The sequence below is a fragment of the Gouania willdenowi genome, chromosome 16 (genome assembly GCF_900634775.1).
Source record: "Gouania willdenowi chromosome 16, fGouWil2.1, whole genome shotgun sequence".
Taxonomy (NCBI): Eukaryota; Metazoa; Chordata; class Actinopteri; order Blenniiformes; family Gobiesocidae; genus Gouania; species Gouania willdenowi.
This window is the reverse complement of record NC_041059.1, coordinates 12,405,009-12,422,819: the sequence shown is the minus strand read 5'-3', so window position 1 is coordinate 12,422,819 and position 17,811 is coordinate 12,405,009. Positions and strand designations below refer to the sequence as shown.

At 40.2% G+C, this 17,811-nt stretch overlaps 1 protein-coding gene across 3 annotated transcripts; it reads right to left on the bottom strand.

The window, feature by feature from the left end:
* Nucleotides 1-1,865: 1,865 nt before the first annotated feature.
* Nucleotides 1,866-16,231, bottom strand: LOC114478544 (myocardin). Of its 3 annotated transcripts, none has more exons than XM_028471663.1 (16): nucleotides 15,952-16,231; nucleotides 14,914-15,078; nucleotides 12,757-12,810; nucleotides 11,917-11,972; nucleotides 10,668-10,734; nucleotides 10,038-10,148; nucleotides 9,722-9,915; nucleotides 9,464-9,595; nucleotides 7,797-7,962; nucleotides 6,441-6,594; nucleotides 6,222-6,366; nucleotides 5,586-6,128; nucleotides 5,361-5,462; nucleotides 5,123-5,260; nucleotides 5,000-5,054; nucleotides 1,866-4,922 (listed from the first exon to the last, which is right to left on the bottom strand). In XM_028471663.1, the coding sequence occupies exons 1-16, from the start codon at nucleotides 16,061-16,063 to the stop codon at nucleotides 4,510-4,512; spliced, it is 2,607 nt and encodes an 868-aa protein (XP_028327464.1). In that variant the 5' UTR covers nucleotides 16,064-16,231; the 3' UTR covers nucleotides 1,866-4,509. The 3 variants fall into 3 exon arrangements, with proteins under 3 accessions (XP_028327464.1, XP_028327465.1, XP_028327466.1); XM_028471664.1 differs by having other exon boundaries at nucleotides 5,361-5,459; XM_028471665.1 differs by lacking the exons at nucleotides 14,914-15,078; nucleotides 15,952-16,231 and adding an exon at nucleotides 13,041-13,075.
* Between the last annotated feature and the right edge of the window lie 1,580 nt (nucleotides 16,232-17,811).

Sequence of the window (17,811 nt, the reverse complement as noted above, 5' to 3'; positions counted from 1 at the left end):
TATATTTATTTGTGGTACCCTTTGACTTTTTGCTTCTTGGTACCTATGTTATATAGCTTTACAACTACTTACTGCTGGCCAGCTGGCACACATTAGTAAGCAGCTGCTGAGATATTAGCTGCCTTCTGCATTCTCTTACTTGGTTCATCACTGCAGAGCAGACATCTTTAGGAACTCTGCAGAAAGCAAACCATTGCGACCTTCTGCCAATGATCAAAGCCTACCCAGCCACACCTGACCAAGGAGACCAAGACAAAAAAAAGTGAGTAAGGGAGGATTGTGGTTGAACCGGAGAGAGATTTCACACAAACCACTGCACATCTCAGCAGGAGCAGCCTGTTTTGCATATGAAACACACCTTTCTCTCTTTAATTCCCATGAAATCAGGCAGGAAGAGGTTATTGCAAAGGAGAGATGCAGAGGAAGTGATGTGGAACGGCTGGATGGGCCATTACAGCGGAGTCCTCATTACAATCTGGTTACAGTTTTAGAGTATTACCCATGTGAGAACACACTCTCACCCCTGGGTAATAAGTCAAAGAGAGCAAATTGTCTGATCTTTTTCTCTCTTTCTCTGTGTGTGTGTGTGTGTGTGCCTTGTCCCTTGACAGATACAGCAGGGTTAAACTTATCAGCATATGTAGCTTTTGATTGCTGTACAACCAATAGACAGATTAGTCTTGTAGTGCCAAAGATGAGTTAAAGAAATTATACAAAGTTGTTTATTTTCCTCTTTGATGAAGCGTGAAACGAGATCCTCACATCCCATCCTGGGCAATGATCAGTCACTCAATAAATCCACTCAGCTGCTTTTTGACAGAGAAAGTTCATTTGTAATTACATTGCCTAAACCACTGTTCTAAGAATCACAAGAAAAAGGAAATATCTAAAAAGTGGTCCTGAGGTGTGTTCAGTGGAGAGCAGGTTTGGCAAAACATCAGAGGGAGAAAATCCTGACTCATCTATCAGATCTAGAAGCATCTATCACTTTCTCCCATTAGGAGATGTAGCTTGAAGGGACGTTTCCTTTCAACAACACATATAAGCAAAATCAATTAAACTTTGTGCTTTCTAACAAGCACAATACAAAAAAAAAAAACAAGCAGCAATTACATATTCAAATAGCTTGTAAACGTGTGGTGTACGGCTGGGTAGCCAGTTTAGCCTCTCAGAAATGTGATGACTGTTTTGGATTTACATATATTGCATCTCTCTTCACAGTGTTTCTGGTGTTAATTGGGAGGTGGATGAAATTTCTTGTGGTTTTTGGAATAATGTCAGTTGGAATACACGCTGGACCAGACACCAGTTACGGCCTTAACTAAGTAACCCTTGTGTCTACGGTGACTTTTACGGTAAAACAAGTGGATTTTCAAAAGGATTAAATACAAGCTCCATATAGTCTGAACTCCACATGCAAGGGTTGAAGACATTAGCAGTAAAACAAAATAACCCATTCCACTACAGCCCTTTTGCAGTTTCTATTGTACCTTTGGGCTGACCATCCAACACTGATTGAAGAGCGCAATAGTCAAGATGACTGAGAGCTCTCACTCTGTGCTCACATAAAAATCAGTTTAGTGAGTTTTGACGATCACGTTTTATGTAATTTGTGTAGCATCAACATTGTAGCCTACATTGTGTAATTAATGTTATCAAAAGTATGGATGACATGTTGAGCACATAATGAAGGCTATTCAGTTCTTTTTCTCAATTATTGTTCTTTCAGGTTTCAATATTAATAGCATCCTGTTTTTTTAATGTCATTAAATTATTCTTTACGTAAACATTTCTTAATCACATCGTGGTGTGGAACAACAAACTCATGCTTGCTCGTTTCATGTTGATAAAAGAGGATCCACATGGAAAATCTATTAAGACTTTAATTTTCTTGATGCTCATAAATACATTTCAAGACAGCAATTGATGCTTTTTTCAATAATAAATTACATGATAAATAAAATAAAACACATCATTGGTATTTGCAAGTTGTTTTTTTTTTTCTTTTAAATAACGCAGGTATAGCAGCAAGTCATGGCCAACTGAATCAGAGTTCTTGGAAACTCACTGGCAGTTTCATCCAATATTTATAAATCCTGTTTGAAACCAAAGTGCTTAAATCAAACCAGTAAAACTGCCCCAATGGTGCTTCAAGAAACTCTGCTCCGGTGTTTGGAAATGGTTTAAGAAACACGGAAAACACTGATGTTGGCCCTAAAGCAGTGGAAGTCACAGGAGGTAGCATCTTACTCTCCTGCCAATCAATTCTCTCTCTTTTTTTTCCTGCAGCAGATGCTTATTGATCGCTATGATTATCATTGCCATCCATAAACATTTAGCTGCACTTTTATTGTCTTTTATGAAAGCTGTAGAAAAATATCTTCAACATAAAGCTGTCTTTTTATACTGAAGGCTTGCAGATGACCAGTATCTATCATCTTAGCAATTAACCAAGGCAGTTGTTGGCAAACTTTACGAAGAGGCAGACAAGTGTGCCGCAAATGCACATGGAAACAGACTGGTCAGGAACATACACCAAAACACAGACAAAGCTCGTAATTGACCATGTCTTTCTTAATGGAGAAACATTATATATGAACCATGGTTGATTGTGAGTTATTAGACTATAGGTAGAATAACTCATGGGTTGGCAAAGAACAATGGCTTCTATCTTCAACAGCATTGAGAGTGTGTGGACATGGACATAGCTACTGAACGTGCATGTATCCAAGCAATGTTTCTATCTCTGCATCATCAATAAATAACGTAAAAAACAAACAATTTTCAGAGCCGACAGAGATCAGAGACATAAATTATGGAGTGAGGGTCTAAGTGGCACTAAGGGGCTCTGATTGTACCCAGTTGGTGGTAAGAGGTCATTTGCAATAACTTCACAAAATTATTTCCTGATTGAATTTTGCATTGAAGTTTGGAAATACTAAATACAATTAGTGAAATATATCCACATACATCTTCCATCAATGACTGGATCAAAACTGATGACCAATAACTGTTTGGATCCTGTGACATGCCTCATTTATTAACCACAGAAATCCATTCATCAATCCATTTTCACACCTGCTTGTTCCTGTTTTTCAGGGCCGCGGGGTAATCAAAGAAATAATAATAGTACAAGATAAAGTAATACAATTTAGCTTCTTCTTGGTTATATTGGCCCCGGGAAAGTTTTATGATATTTTGGGTTTACAAGCCTTTTTTTTTTTTTAAATACATTGTTATTTTTGTATAATTTTTATACAATGCTGTCATTGGAATATTCTATGGATAAAACATTGAGTTCAGCTGAAACTGAACATAACGTTTGATAAAAGATGTCATGTCCAAAAAAAAAAAAATTGGTGTGGCCTCAGCTTGGATTTACAAACTGTCGTGTATCCAATTCATGGAGCGGTGGGCGAGAGTAAAGCAGCCGTTCAGACACAGTGGGGAGCTAATCAGGAAACACAATGACCACCTGTTTTTGCACACAGATGAGGAAACGCTCCCTCTCCTGATTGGTGCATTTGTACCTAGACTAGTTTTCAGAGTGGTTGCCTGATTGCTCACCTATAGAACAGGACTTGAACAACAAGGTAATGTGGTTATTCTGATGATTAGGCTGAATGACTACAGAAGAGTTACTGCCATGCAATGAAATCTAAAGCAGTCTTGTTTAATTACAAGCAACAGAAAAAGCTGGAAATCTGGCATTACTGTAAAATTTACATGGAAGCCTTTGTCGGTTGGCAAATAAAAACACATGCAGCTTTGTGTAAACACTCACACGTCAGACATACTGATTTAAACAAACTTAACTGACATACACAAACGCATACTGATACGCTCTGATGCACACACTCGTTTGTGGCTTCTGTAATTTCTCTCTTTCTGAATGCCGACTGTGTGTCTGGCACCAAGGCTGAGGTTTGAAGCCATGCACAAGCTGTGTGCAATGGTCTGTCTGGATTTTTACACGATCTGAACAGGCTTTATGAATGGCCAGGACTCAATGACTGAGTCAACACCAGGGGCCACAGTCCACCTAACCCGACAACAGGTTTTTGGAGATAAGTCAGAAACAACATCCACACATTGCAGCCAAGATCCATGTTTAAATTAATACACCACCAGGTTTTCTTTTGTTTAGTACCGCAAACATTGTGCTGTGGAGTGTGACAGCCCACATATGCTTGTTTGCCGTTTCTGGCTGATTCCAAGTGTGTTTAAACAACAATTTGCATTATCTAACAGTGCAAAGGGGGCATATGAGTACACATAGTGCACTTGTTGAGCCCTTAACGTTATGTCACATTTGATTGCTGCGACACACTGACTCTCGACATTGCGTAGAGTCAGTGTCTGACAGCCTATCAATAGGAGATGGATGAAGGCCTCGATTCACAGTCATGTGCCATTAAAGTGATGCTTGCAGTTTTGCACCATTCATAATCATCAAATACACAAATGCTCACAAACAACCATGGAAACGGATACATTCCTCACAATATCTCACCACTGCTCTATCATTAAGTCGAGCACTCTATTGACATTCAGATCAGAATCCAGACTGAAGTCGGACTCAACAAAAGGAGCTGTTGGCGGGGTGAGAGGGCGGAGGCCAGATGTCAGAGTTTCCAGCCACTCGGCAGCGTCAAACGAAGATGGAGCACGTCGTTTCCGTGACTTTCGTGAAGACGACAGAGGTGACGTGCAGATGGTTGGTGGAGGAGGAGCGGGCATGACCTGATTTGGATGTATGATGGCAGGGGATGGAGGGAGCTCTAGCAAGAGAGAGGAGCAAAGAGGTGAAGACAAGAATTGGTCTTCCTTGTTGTGAGGCAGTTCAGATTGGAGAGGAGGAGGTGGAGAGGGGTCAGAGGTTACGTGGGCAAGAGACTTATGATCAGAGACGTTGTCCGAGGCTGGAAGAGAAATTAAGAAAATAATTAGATTAGTAAAAATACAGGCATTGATCTTTTACATCGTTATTAAGACTAACCAGGAGACGTTATAGAATCATCAAGAATGTCGTCAATAGATTGTCTTGGGTCCATCTGTTTGCACAAAAGAGAAAAGTACTGTAGCACCACAAAAAAAAAAAACCTGATGACGCCTAGTCTACCTGTGCCTTCTGAATAGCCTCTTGTAACTCCTCCTCCAAGCTGCGAATTCCAGGCAATGACTCAACAGGACTTGCTGTAATCTGCACTGGCAGCTCAAAGTCATTGCTGATGATATCACATGGCTGGCAGCAAAATACCTGATTAGAGTTAGAGTTGGATTCAGAAATCTGACTGAACATTTTAATCCATTTAAATGAGTTTTCCAGACCAAATGTGTTGCCTAATTTGCATGATTACCTGTGTAAACACCACTTCTGTGTGTGCATCTGTCTCCAGTTTCCCTCTTAAGCATCCTGGATCCTGTTGCAGGAAAGGATGCAGAGATCCTCCCAAAGGCTGCTTTGATTAAAAAAAAATAAATAAATAAAAAAATACACAGACGGGGGGCATTGTTAAAGTGAAGATTGTTATAAATTATCAGCTTGATAAAATATCTCAGACCATACACCAGAGAGTCTTTACCTCATTGCTAGTGTGTGTTGCTCGGTCTTTGGGCCGGCTTCTCTTCCTCATCTCCACCTCCATACTCACATCCTGCTGTTCACTCTCGGTTCTCCAGTGAGTCCCACACTGCAGGGGTGAGGAGGACGACATGGGCAGGCTGGGGCTTGGAGTTCCTGAAGCTGTGCTGGCAGGAGCCAGGAAGAAAGCTTTGGTGAGATCGCACTGTTCCCCATCAACACAAAGTGACGCAGCACCAGCAAAACCATTGGGAGCAATGGTCAGAGCTCCATTAGGAATTCCACCATCCTGGATGTACAGCTGCTGGATCGGGCTGTGGTTGGGTGAGTCTAGTGCAGAGGTGGAGCTTGATGCAGGGCTATGGCTGGGTTGCAGCTGGGGGCAGAGGGTAAGAGTCTCTGGGCTGGCCCCAAGGTGACAGAGGGGGGCCGACGTAAGGCAAGCATGGGGAAGCTGGAACGGGCGTAGACGCTGCAGCAAGGCAGGCTTGGTACCCGACACGGGAAGGCCCCGTTTACGAAGCTGCTGACGTAACTCTGACACCTGAGATAAGATAACAGTAGAGTAACAGTCAATGAGAAGTAAATTAATACTTAAGGCCAATAATTGCTCATTAGACAGATGTGTTCATCTCACTGTTAAATCAGCCAAATTAGCAGGGAGAACTTCAGGCTTGGCTGCAGTGCTGGGATCCATTAGGCTGACATTAGTTGTTGAAGAAACAGCTTGGAGATTTACTGGTATTTCACCAGCACTTTTCACAAGATCACCATTATCTCCACTATCAAAGTAACAGAAACACTGACTAAGTTCATTGTTTGACATTAGGATCCATGTTTCCATCGGTTTGGATACCTTGAAACCACAGTCAGCTGCTGTTGTGGTTGTTGCTGCTGCTGATTTTGGACGATTTGAAGTTGAAGGAAGACCTGCTGCTGTTTCAGAGGTTGGGAAATGACTGGGTCTGGCACCTGGGTAGAGGTTGAGCTCTTCTGTTTGGCTCCTCCCCCTAAATAGTAAAAAACAAAATAATGGCTGAAGTGTATCACATTACCATTAAATAAACAAAAGTCCTTTATCAAGTAGGTCTGCTTTTAGGACACCTTTGTTTCATGCCCATATATTTTTTTTATCAATTACTATAACTATTAATATCACATTTAATGTTGTGAGAGAGTGAATAATGACTGACAAAAGTTACAAACAAATATGTAATATTCATGGACTTTGACTAACCGTATTTTGATCTTATCCAATTGTACATAATGAATAAATAAAAGACCTGAAAAAAAAAAATCATGCAATAAATAAACGTGTCCTAAATTTATTTACAGGGGGGAAAAAAAAAAGACATGACTGTAAGTGAGACAAGTATTAAAACAGAGCAGTGGAGACAAGAAAGTGAACTCCTGCAGAAGCTGTGTTGCCAGGTTGGGTTTAGAGTTTCCAAAGGAGGGGGGTGCAAGATACATTTTTGGTGGAGTTTTGACAGTTTAGGGGTGGAATTGCCAGTTCTATCTGTTCTGTCTGACACACTGTTGAATGAAAAAAGGTAACTAATATAGAGACAGACTGAGAAAGACAGAAGATGTTCATTCATGGACTTATTAAATAATTTATTAAGCACTCCGTAAGTTTGAAGTTTTGAAAATGCTAAAAAAAAGTGCTTTGTTTTGATAGCTTTAGTAGCACAGACTACATACCTGAGCTAACGTCTCTATAAATAAAAACTATTAATGTCTGGTAGTGTATGAAGGTGTTACTTATGAGGGATATCTAGCATGAAACCAGCTGTTTTAAATATGAAAACTATTAAATACTGAAACAATGAAATTATATTTTGGGGATCAATATTTTCAACAAAGCAGATTACTATATCATCGTACCTGAAACACTGACTGTAACTGAGCTTTATGAAACCCTGCACAAAAACTTGAATATTTAACAACATTGTTGCATTTGTATTTTATGTGTTTCTCAACTCTCCTGTATTATATGGGTTTGCTATTATTCTTCTGTATATATCCTGGCATGCTCCTCTTTGGTTAAATGGAGCCACCCCTACCCACATGGGATAAATAAAGTGTTATCTTATCTCTGTACTTTCTCTCCTGCGATTATACCACTGATAATATGATATTAAAGATTAACTAAGAAAAATCCTGTTTTTCAAATTAAACCAATGTAAAAACTACTGTTTTTTCCAGGCACCTCCAGTCACTGATCCCGTCTTCTGGTCGGGAGGAATGTACTGGTGATACTTGAGTTTCCTCATCTTGGGTTTGGTGTCCCGTGGTTTCCTTGGACGAGGAAGGTGGTTGAAAGTGAGGGTCTGGCCTAGAGATGAGTTACAGGTCGGGCTGGCAGCCTGAGCTGTCTGTAAAGAGCACACTCTTTTAAAAAAAAAAAAAAAAAAGGCTGAAGTTTTCTGGATGAGCTTGCTGAAGTTATATTCAACAAATTTTTCCCATATTTATCAGCATTTGTCCATGTAAGGTTACATTCATTTATTCTAAACCTAGTAACGCAGCACGATTAATCGATATAAAATCGAAATTGGATAATTTATTGAGGGGCATTTTTAAAAGGTCAAAATCATAAAAATTGATTTTCCTGTTTAATCATGTGTAATCACGTCAAGAGTCTCTCTCCCTTTACGAACTGTTGAAAAACAAGTTTCAAACACAAGTTTAACGTGATAAACCCCCGCAATGTGAATTTTGAGTGAGGTTTTTTTTTTTTTTTTACTCTTTTTTAAAATGCTGAAGGATTCATTTTTGGTTGGGCACGTTGTTATTTTATCAAACCCACAGAGGATTTGTTGTTACAGCTTTGCAGTTGTACTTTATTCCCAATACAGAAATTAGTTTTCACTTTTTCAATTAAAATAAAATACTTGCAATAAATAAAACCAAATCTTTTTTTTTTAAAGGGGAAAAATTGAATTTGGAATCAAATCTCATCTGCGTACCCTTTGTTCTTTGGTTATTCCGTTTTAAAACCAAATCAAAATAACAAATAAACGGTGTGGTTATTTCATTTTATTGACTTAAAGACAAATAAGATAAGCAGTGTTTTTCTGTTTTATCAATACATATTTTTCTGTGTGTGAGATTTTTGGATATTTACGGGGAAATTAGAGTGAGAACTGAAGTCTGCTGCACCTGGTTTCCCTCCACAAGTCCTGGACCAGGTCTCCACACACAATCGGACTGTTTAGGATTTATTTCAGCAGTTTTCTGTTCCTGCTCCTGTTTTCAAGCAGTCTGTGGATGTTTCAGCTCAAGAAGCACCAGTAGATTCATTTCACCACCTCTGGTTCCTTTAATCACATATCTTGTGTGCTTTTCGTAACATACATTTTTTTGTTGTGATATATTTATTCATTATTAATGTTTCTATTCACCAGTTCATCAGTAATGTGTCTTATGCGTTGCTCCTTTTTTGTCCAAAAGTAAACATTTCCAACCTGTCTGTCGGTCCTCTTTGTGTGGTGAGAATAAAACATGAAGCTCTCGTCCATAGTTTTCCCTTGAATATCCAAATATCACAAAATGGAATCAAATGTAATTTTAAAACAGAAAAACCTTGCTTGTCTGGTTTTTGATTTTTCTGTTTCGGTTTTAAGTCAGTAAAACTAAATAATCACACAGTTTTTTTTTTTTGTTTTTTTGATTTGGCTTTAAAACAAAATAACCAAAGAACAAAGGGTAAACAGATTAAAAATGAAGTTTTAAAGATAAAAAAAACTCGGGATTTTATGTTGAGCTAAAATTGTGCAGCAATAAAACCAAGTAAAACACTAAAAACTCAAACACATTATTCAAATAAAAAAACAAAACAAGTAAGCAGCTTTATTTAACTTGGTATTACATTACCTTTGGCAGCTGAGGGTGGCTTTGAGAGCTCACATACAGCTCCTGTTGTGTTCTCATGCTGTTTGCATCATCTACGGTGTGGCTCACTGGTTGTCTGATGCCCTCGGTTACCGGGAGCATTGCTAGACCAGCCTGAAGTCAGGGTTTATATATCGGTTACTATATAACATGCAGAAGATGATGCTTTAGTAAGAAAATTCTGTTTTTTTTGCATCATAGTACATTTAAAATAGCGGTTTAAAAAAAAAGTTTTCTCACCTGAGCATGATGAGGACTGTTGATTGAGAGACCTCCGCTTGCACAGTCTCTCAGTAATTGGTCACCTGAGAGCCCAGGCAATGAGGGGAAGGCCAATGAATGGTAAGCACCACACTTCTTGGTGGGTGAAGAGACAGAGGAAGAAGGGATGTCATCTTCGAGGACATCAGCAGACAAAGCAATGGAGGTTGGACCTGCAGTCATTAAAATGGAAAAGAAACTCAATTCAGTAGAAGTAGATCTACATGTGTCTGCAATGGAATGACCATTAGCATTGTGTGCAAGTGTGTGTGTGTGTGTGTGTGTGGTGACTCACAGGTGGGTTCGTACTGTAGCTCTGAAGCTCCAGACGGATGTTGGATCCTCTCATTGAGGTTCTGCTTCAGATGAGACTTCTTGTGCCTCTGTGTGCCACACACAGTCATTTCTATTGGGCAGGAGACAAAAGAAGAATTAGAAAACATTTTTTAGATGATAAAACCTGCACTGCAGATTTCAGAAATGGCACAAACAGGTACTGTAGACAGGAAGTTCAATCCCACCCTTTCACATATCAAGCAAAGTTTAAAGGTGTTGAGAGGAAGAGGAGCGATAAGAGCAGACGCAGATGATTTAGTTTAGATATCACTAATGGCAAGAAATTATAGATCTGATCCCTAGATTGCAGAGGGTTTTTTTTTTTATATCAAGAGTTGTCAATCACTGATATTTAAAAACTTTCAAAAAGGTCACATTCCTGGTTACCTGACTGCTGATGAATCACTAAATCTTTCAGCAAAATGTACACACTTCTCTTCCATGCATTACGCATTAAAGAGATCTACTGAGAATAGATGTGCAGCATAGATAGAGGCAGGGAAGGGAGGGGGAACTGTTACAATGCAGCATGCAGGGAGCAGCTGAGGTGAGGAGGAGGAGGCAGCATCAATTGACAGCCTACTATCACCTTGTGTAGTTTCAGCACTTTGACCACCAGGGGGCAACTTCTGAGTGGCGCTGTCATCCAGAAGACGCTGGATGGGAACACAGAAGGTCAATCCAACAGTCAGCGCTCAAAAATTACTATGCGGCACATTCACAGCAGAGCAAGCTGTACTTCTGTGCCAGCTTAACCCAATGACATACATCATTGCTGAGTTCACCAGAGCAGCAAAGATGTTCAAATGCCTTCGTTCCATTCCCTTGTTTAGACGTTATGTACTAGTAGTTCCTTTAAGGTCTACTCTGAATTGTTCTTAAATATATGAAAGTTCAGAATATATTGGCATATTTAAATAACTAATAAAATTGATTTGCTTCGACATGTGGAATCAGATCTGTGAATGCTGAAGATAATCTTTATCGGTTGAATAGAAAACAATCACAAAAAGGTGTAAACACATAGCCATGGCCTTTGTTACACTGCACCATCAACATATTAAAGATGACATTCCATTGACTATAGTATATTAATGAAACTGACATGTACATTTTTAGGAAGGTGAATTATAAAGTTGTATTAATGTTTTTATGCTGTTTTAGAATGTGACGCTTTTTTATTGTACTAATGTTGATTTTGTTTTAACAGCTGTCCAGGGATAGCAGATGAAAAATAGCCATTAGGCTAACTCTGGTACACGTAATGTAATATTGATGAATGTACATTGTCCCTGTCAAATAAACAAAATAATAACGTGTTACCATAGAAGTAGTCTTTAAGTCTTGTTGTTATATCATGTGTTAGTTTAGTAGTCACAGACTGGATTTTTATAATACTTGTGAATTGGGGGGGGAAATGCTGACAAGAGAACAAAAATAGCAGAGTTGAGCTGTAAGGGGTTAAGCAGCCCTGGCTGAGGTTGTACTAAATACCTCTTTATCCATGTGTCATTGCACAAAACACCTTTGTTTTAAATAATGCAAACCAATTAGAAATGCTCAGAGGGACTATTGCTGTAAATTAGCAGCCATGTTTTCATCAGCTCAAGGACAGAGGTTAGTTTTGCCTGTATCCATTGTTATTTACGTTGCCAGGCTAATTCAGATCATGTGGAAAATGCAAGTTTTTCACCCCCGGCAAATGTATAATTACAATACTAGAATCCAATCCAATAATTGATCCAAATAATTGTATGTTTAATCTTAGCCCTTTGATATAGATAAAAGATTTCAAAAATGTAGTTTAGAGGGGATGAACCTATAGGAAGGTGACTCACCTGAGCTTCACTCTGGTCTTTCTCACCTTTTGAAGGCGGGCAGGTCGATTTTAATCCTGTGGATGAAATTAATTGATGTATTATTCAAAATGAAGTTCTCTGTAGTCTCCTCAGTTTCCTGTTGGACGCTTTCAGGAATAATGTATCAAGAGAAGGAGAACATCAAAGTATTCACAGAGTTCAACTCGTGCTTCCACGTGGCGGGGAGAATCCAAGATATATTTTGTTTTGGTCTCGCACTGTGCAAAGCTTCTTCTTCTTGTATGACCTCTTCTTTACTCAGATAGACAGACATTAACTAAAGCAAGGAATGTCGGACTGGAACCCACAAAAACACAGACTCAAAACAAAAGGAGCTGACTTTTGATCCTTGTACAGCATTTAATGACGTTAAGTCAACATTTGCCATTTTGCTAAACATGCTACCCATCACATCAAAGTATAAGTATTGCAGGTTTCTGCGTTCTATGTAATAACTTCATGGTTGGACCCTCTTTTTTTACTTACCTATTGTATCACATGGTATGTTTTTAGGCATTTTTAGGTACAAAGCGTTTGTTCATGCAGTAACTGTTCCACGAAACTCAGAGAATATTAAAAAAAAAACATGACTTTCTGCTGACATTTCAAACATTTAAATACAATCCTCTACCAACTGTTGTGTAAATTCCAGAAACTTAGACAATAATTCTTGTGGACTGTGGGTGAAATTGCAAAAACAATGTGTAATCAATAGGCGAGCATCTTTCAGTAAAACGAGATGACTTTTGAACCATTAATATTAAATGCAACCTGCAGTCACAGTTTAGAAAACAGTGATAAGGACATACATGGACTAACCTGAGTCTGCATTGATTTCACTCAGCCTTCGGTTCTGAATCCTTAACTGCAGAACTGAAAGACACAAGCAGCTGTTATGGAGGACAAACGTTTAAATGCACTCAAATCCACACATTTTTCTCTGTTTTTTGTGTTGAAACAATATATATTTATTATTTTATTTATTTAATCTCGTGACTTTAACATAGCTGTTGAATATACACAGCCCATGTGTGCACATACACACTAGAATCAAGTGCAGACCCCAACACTTGAAGCAGGGTCTGGGAAGGCCCAGTACTCACAGTTCCTTTCCCATGATACCGTTCAAGTAGGAGACCTGATAGACTCATTGAGATTGGGGGGGCGTGAGGGCAGTAACTATTTATCCCTCAGTAAATCTATTTCTGTGGGTCCCATCCCCCCCTTCAGCTGTCCCACTCTCTCCACAAGCCTCTCACATCTCCTCCTCCTCACGTCATACTCGTTTTGTGCTACTAACTTTACTCTTCCTACTTTACTGCCGCTCCCAGGGCTCAAAACAAAAGTTTAACACCTCAGAAATCAGAAATGGAGGCACTTGATTAAATTATTGTATCAAATAAAAAGCCTCAAACTTCAAACTCTGTTGTGACGTTTAACTGTAAATTAAAAAAAGACAGTCTTTTAGCACTAATGCTACTTAAAACCAACATGAGAATTAGTCTTGATGCAATTTTAAGACAAGTTACATAATGTAATAATTGAATAATAATTTCAGCGATTAAACACTTATGACAAAAAATGCTCCCACTATCATTTCAGGCCAAATGTTTGTCTAGAATTAGTTTGACATGCTTGGAGACTAAAATGTTTCATTACCCTGCAAAGGGCACACATGGTTTTAAAGAGAGCAGCTGCTTCCACAACCACGTTTTCTACACCTGAGGGACTGTGTGTCATTTTCTCCTCATTCTATTTTGCCAGCCGTTTCTGACAGCTGCATGCAGTCCACACTTGTAGGGAACGCAGTGCAGCCAAAATAAGGCTTTTTAAACGCAGCATCTCTCGCACTGCAGAGAGGGTTAAATGTTTTAGGTTTCATTAATAGTTTAAAATCAATTCACAATTTTGTTAGGTTAGCAGACATTGTTACTGTATGAGTCAGATGGATGGATGGATCTTTTGAAGTACTTTTAACATAATCCTAACAAACAAATAATCGTCTGTGAATATAAGATCTCCTTAGCAGATGTAATACTGTTAGTAATCCTGCCCTGATGAAGGTCCTCTGACCTAAACCTTGGAAATTAAATATTTTTACTTGCATTAATCTAAGTGTGCAGATCTCTTTCACACAAACATGTTTGAAGTTAGTAATACATGCTCATTGTTGTTGTCCTCAGTGTTGTTTGTGGGCACATTTCTTGACAGTCAAAGTCTTTCACAGACACCCACATTTATTCAGGAGCGATCAAGGCTCAGTGGTTGAGTGGGTTGTTTAATAACCAAAGGGTTAGGGGTTTGAATCCTGCTCTATCCAAGCCATTGTCGTTGTGTCCTTGGGCAAGGCACTTTCCCCTCATTGCCTCGTATTCATGGGTATGAATTGTGCATGAATGTTGGTGGTGGTCAGAGGGGCTGTAAGTGTGAAATGGCAGCCACTCTTCTGTCAGTATCCCAGCTGTCGCTACAATGTAGCTTACCACCACCGGTATGACTGATGTGAGTGACTGGTGTGAATTTAAAACACTCCTCGAAACCCACCTGTTCAAACTTGCTTTTCCTTTACCTCTCTAATTTTTATTGTTATTTTATTATTTGCGTTTGTCTTATGCATGTCCTTTGAGTTCCTAAAAATGCGCTACATACCTTTGATGCATTATTATTATGAATTAATAATAGTTTTTGTAACATGCTTTGAGTCTCCTTGAAAAAAGTGTCTAATAAATCCATAACATTATTGTTATTATTATTTAGGACCAAGGACTGAACAATTGTTATTGATATAGATTGGCTTTGGACCCGCCTTCTTTCCAGTCATTGGACAAACGCATCCAACTGTCAAACCGCTGCCATCACCATTAAACAATGTGGGTCATGTTGCCAAATCTGTTGTAGAAGTAAAGCCAACAGCATAGGAAACACAGTCCTCTCCATTCTAATTGGGAATAGATGAAGACTGCACGAGGACCTCACCTGATCGGAACTTTTTCCGAATGAAAAGTGACCTCTCGGAGGCCAGGAGTGTCATGGTGGAGGTGAGGGCGTGGGGGGGGAGAGGAAGTGAAGCAGAGAGAAAGAGGAAACTCCTGGTGTCACGCCACCAGAGGGAATGGAGCTCTTTCTGTCCGTCTATCACAGCTGGGAATTCAGAGGAACAGAGGTAGAGAGAAAAGGTGAGCGAGAGAGAGACAGATGCTTGTTAATCCAATGATGGACACAAACCGATATAGGGAGAGGCACCGAAAGCACAGCAGAGACGCACAGAGGGGAAATAAGCACACAAAGCCAGTCAGTCCTGCAGCCACAATGAACTGTACAGTGAGAAGCTCTCGTATAACAGAAGGCCTCCCAAGACAGCATCCCATAATCACACAGTAAGACAGGGAGGCCCACCCACAGAGATGGAGCTATTGACACAGATTGGCCGAGAGGCTTCTAGAAATTTCAGATCAAGGTGAAGAAACGAGAGGCACTCGTGTGAATGATGGATGTGAAATAAGCCACATTAAAATTGAAGGACTTTAACAGTGAGAGACACTGAGGTAAACATTAGCTGGCAACACAACGCTTTTATTGTGACGTGACGGATGAAGAAAAAATGTGTGTCAGGCACTAAAAGAAGAAAGCTGAGTCACACAAAGAGAAAGTCCAAAAAAATCGACATAAGCTGCATTAGTGCATACACACAACCTATGAACAGTATTGATCGGAACCGACTGGTCACAGAGCTTGTCTTAGGAAAGTACACACACACACACACACACACACACACACTGAAGTCACTCAGGTTATTCATATAAATCATGAAGGTGTTCGTCCTATTCCCCGTCCAATAAATGCATGCACACTTCACAGCTTTAAGGATTTCACTCATGAAAGCAATCAAACAACAAGAAACCCAGAGATTTAAAGTCTGGTGGAGGCAGAGATTCACAGGAGGACACAGAGGCAGAGGAAAGGCACTGGAAACACAAAGAGAATAAAGGCAAGAGAATGAATGAGAATACTTACAGGAAGAGAGAGAAGCGAGTCCCTCAGGGGAAACTGGAGTGGATTTACGATTAAACAGAGAGGTGCGAGATGTTGGAGAGGAAGGAGTGCAATTAATGACGATTTCTTTCATTCATGTTCTTTCACATATAATTCTTCATCTCCTTTCCAAACTTTTTACTTCCTCCGCTATTTCCTGAAGGCGAGAAGCTGGAAGGGAAACAATCTGTGGTTCCTTCGTCCCCTTTACGACAGAATCCCACCCCCTCTACCACTGCCTCACTCCCCGTCCGCCCTAAAGCATCCTGGATCCTTGGTGCCAACTGTGAGCGGCTGTCAAAAAAAAAAAAAAAAAAAAAATGACCTCCCCCACCCCAGTTCACCCCACCCAGTCTGCCAACCTCCTCTACGGTCCCTTTCCAAACTAAACCAACGACAGTACTTTGGAGTTTGTTTGTAATTTGGATCAAAGTAGAGCTTGTGTGAAAGTGAGAGTAGCTCCCTCCAGTTTAGAAACACAACCGTCGCATCCAGTGGTTTATTGAGTAGACAGCAGGTAACTAAAAGCTTTTTTATAACAAGGCAGTGTATAAAGCCTGGGACTGTTTGAGACTCACTTCAAATCATGTACTGCTGCAGGGCTTAGGGCTCATATGCTTCTGACAAGACACCTTAGGGTCAGACACACACACAACCCAAAAAAGATTTAGTGCGTGTGCGTACGTGCACTGCATGTGTGTGTGAGAGAGTGCAGAACGTCACAGGTCAGCGAGTCAGTACCTGTCAGTATCTTATATGTTTCAGCTCTGATTCTCAGCAAAAAAAAAAAAAAAAATCACCTCAATTTCACCTCCCTGTGCAAGCTTTTCACAGTATGTTATCCAATACACACATGACGCCAACACCCCCACCCCCAGCCTAAAAAACACGTGTACATGTATGTGTGTATGTGTAGCTTTGGGCCACAAAGAGGGGAGAAGTAAGTGAGGTTGTTGGTAAAGCACCTGTTCTTAGTCTTTGACGGACAGGTTGGTGTGTGCCTGTTCAGCAGGTCACACTGTGCGTGTGCGTGTGTGTGTGTGTGTGTGTGGGGGGGGAGGCAGAAAAGTAGCACAGCAAAGTCAAGGGAGGAGGAGCTGGTGGGTGGGTGGATTCGGGGGGGGGGGGGGGGGGGAGAAACAGGAAAAGGGAAGTCACACTGTTTTATCAGATGTAGAGGCAAAGATTCGGACAGGGAAATCTACTAATCAGCAGGGCCGAGATAGCACTGCATGGGCCAATTACTGCTGCCGAGGAACAAAATGGAGCAGCTAATGGAACACAAAGTGAATGGAAAGTCTAATTCAATAGATGGATATGGACAAGAAGCTCTTTCAGGTGCCATTTGCACAACAAGTCTGTGTTTGCCGCTATTATGAAATCTCACCTTTGACTGCTTTTATCCATGTGTCTGTAAATGCACCTCACACGCGCAAACACACGCACGCACGCACAGCATGGCCATTTACTGTTGGAAAGGTGATGTAATTTGCTCCCCTCCTGTACCCCGGGATAGTTATACCCTCTGCTCTGCAACCTAGGTCTCCCTGTCTGATTAACACCTGTTACCCTCCTTCTTTCACTCCCCCCCCACACACACAAACACACACACACACACGAGTGCACACACTCATACACACACACACACACACTCCATAGTGATAATCCTGCAATGGTCTTGTGAGCAAAAAGGGTTGCACACTGTTAACCTTTCCCTTCTGCATATCCTATTTCTTAGTGTAAGTCTGCTCATGTGTTCATATACCATAGTATAAGTGTCTCTACGTACGTAGCTCTGTGAAGACAAAATGGCACTAAATTATGCATAGATAATACAATCAC

What these genes read in the sequence shown, in the direction of transcription:
- LOC114478544 (XM_028471663.1), bottom strand. Translation starts at nt 16,063, where the DNA reads ATGAAAGAAATCGTCATTAATTGCACTCCTTCCTCTCCAACATCTCGC. An exon ending in TCGGAAAAAGTTCCGATCAG is followed by an intron (nt 12,811 to 14,913) that starts GTGAGGTCCTCG and finishes TGTGTCTTTCAG; the next exon opens with TTCTGCAGTTAAGGATTCAG. An exon ending in AAGTGCTGAAACTACACAAG is followed by an intron (nt 10,149 to 10,667) that starts GTGATAGTAGGC and finishes CCTGCCCAATAG; the next exon opens with AAATGACTGTGTGTGGCACA.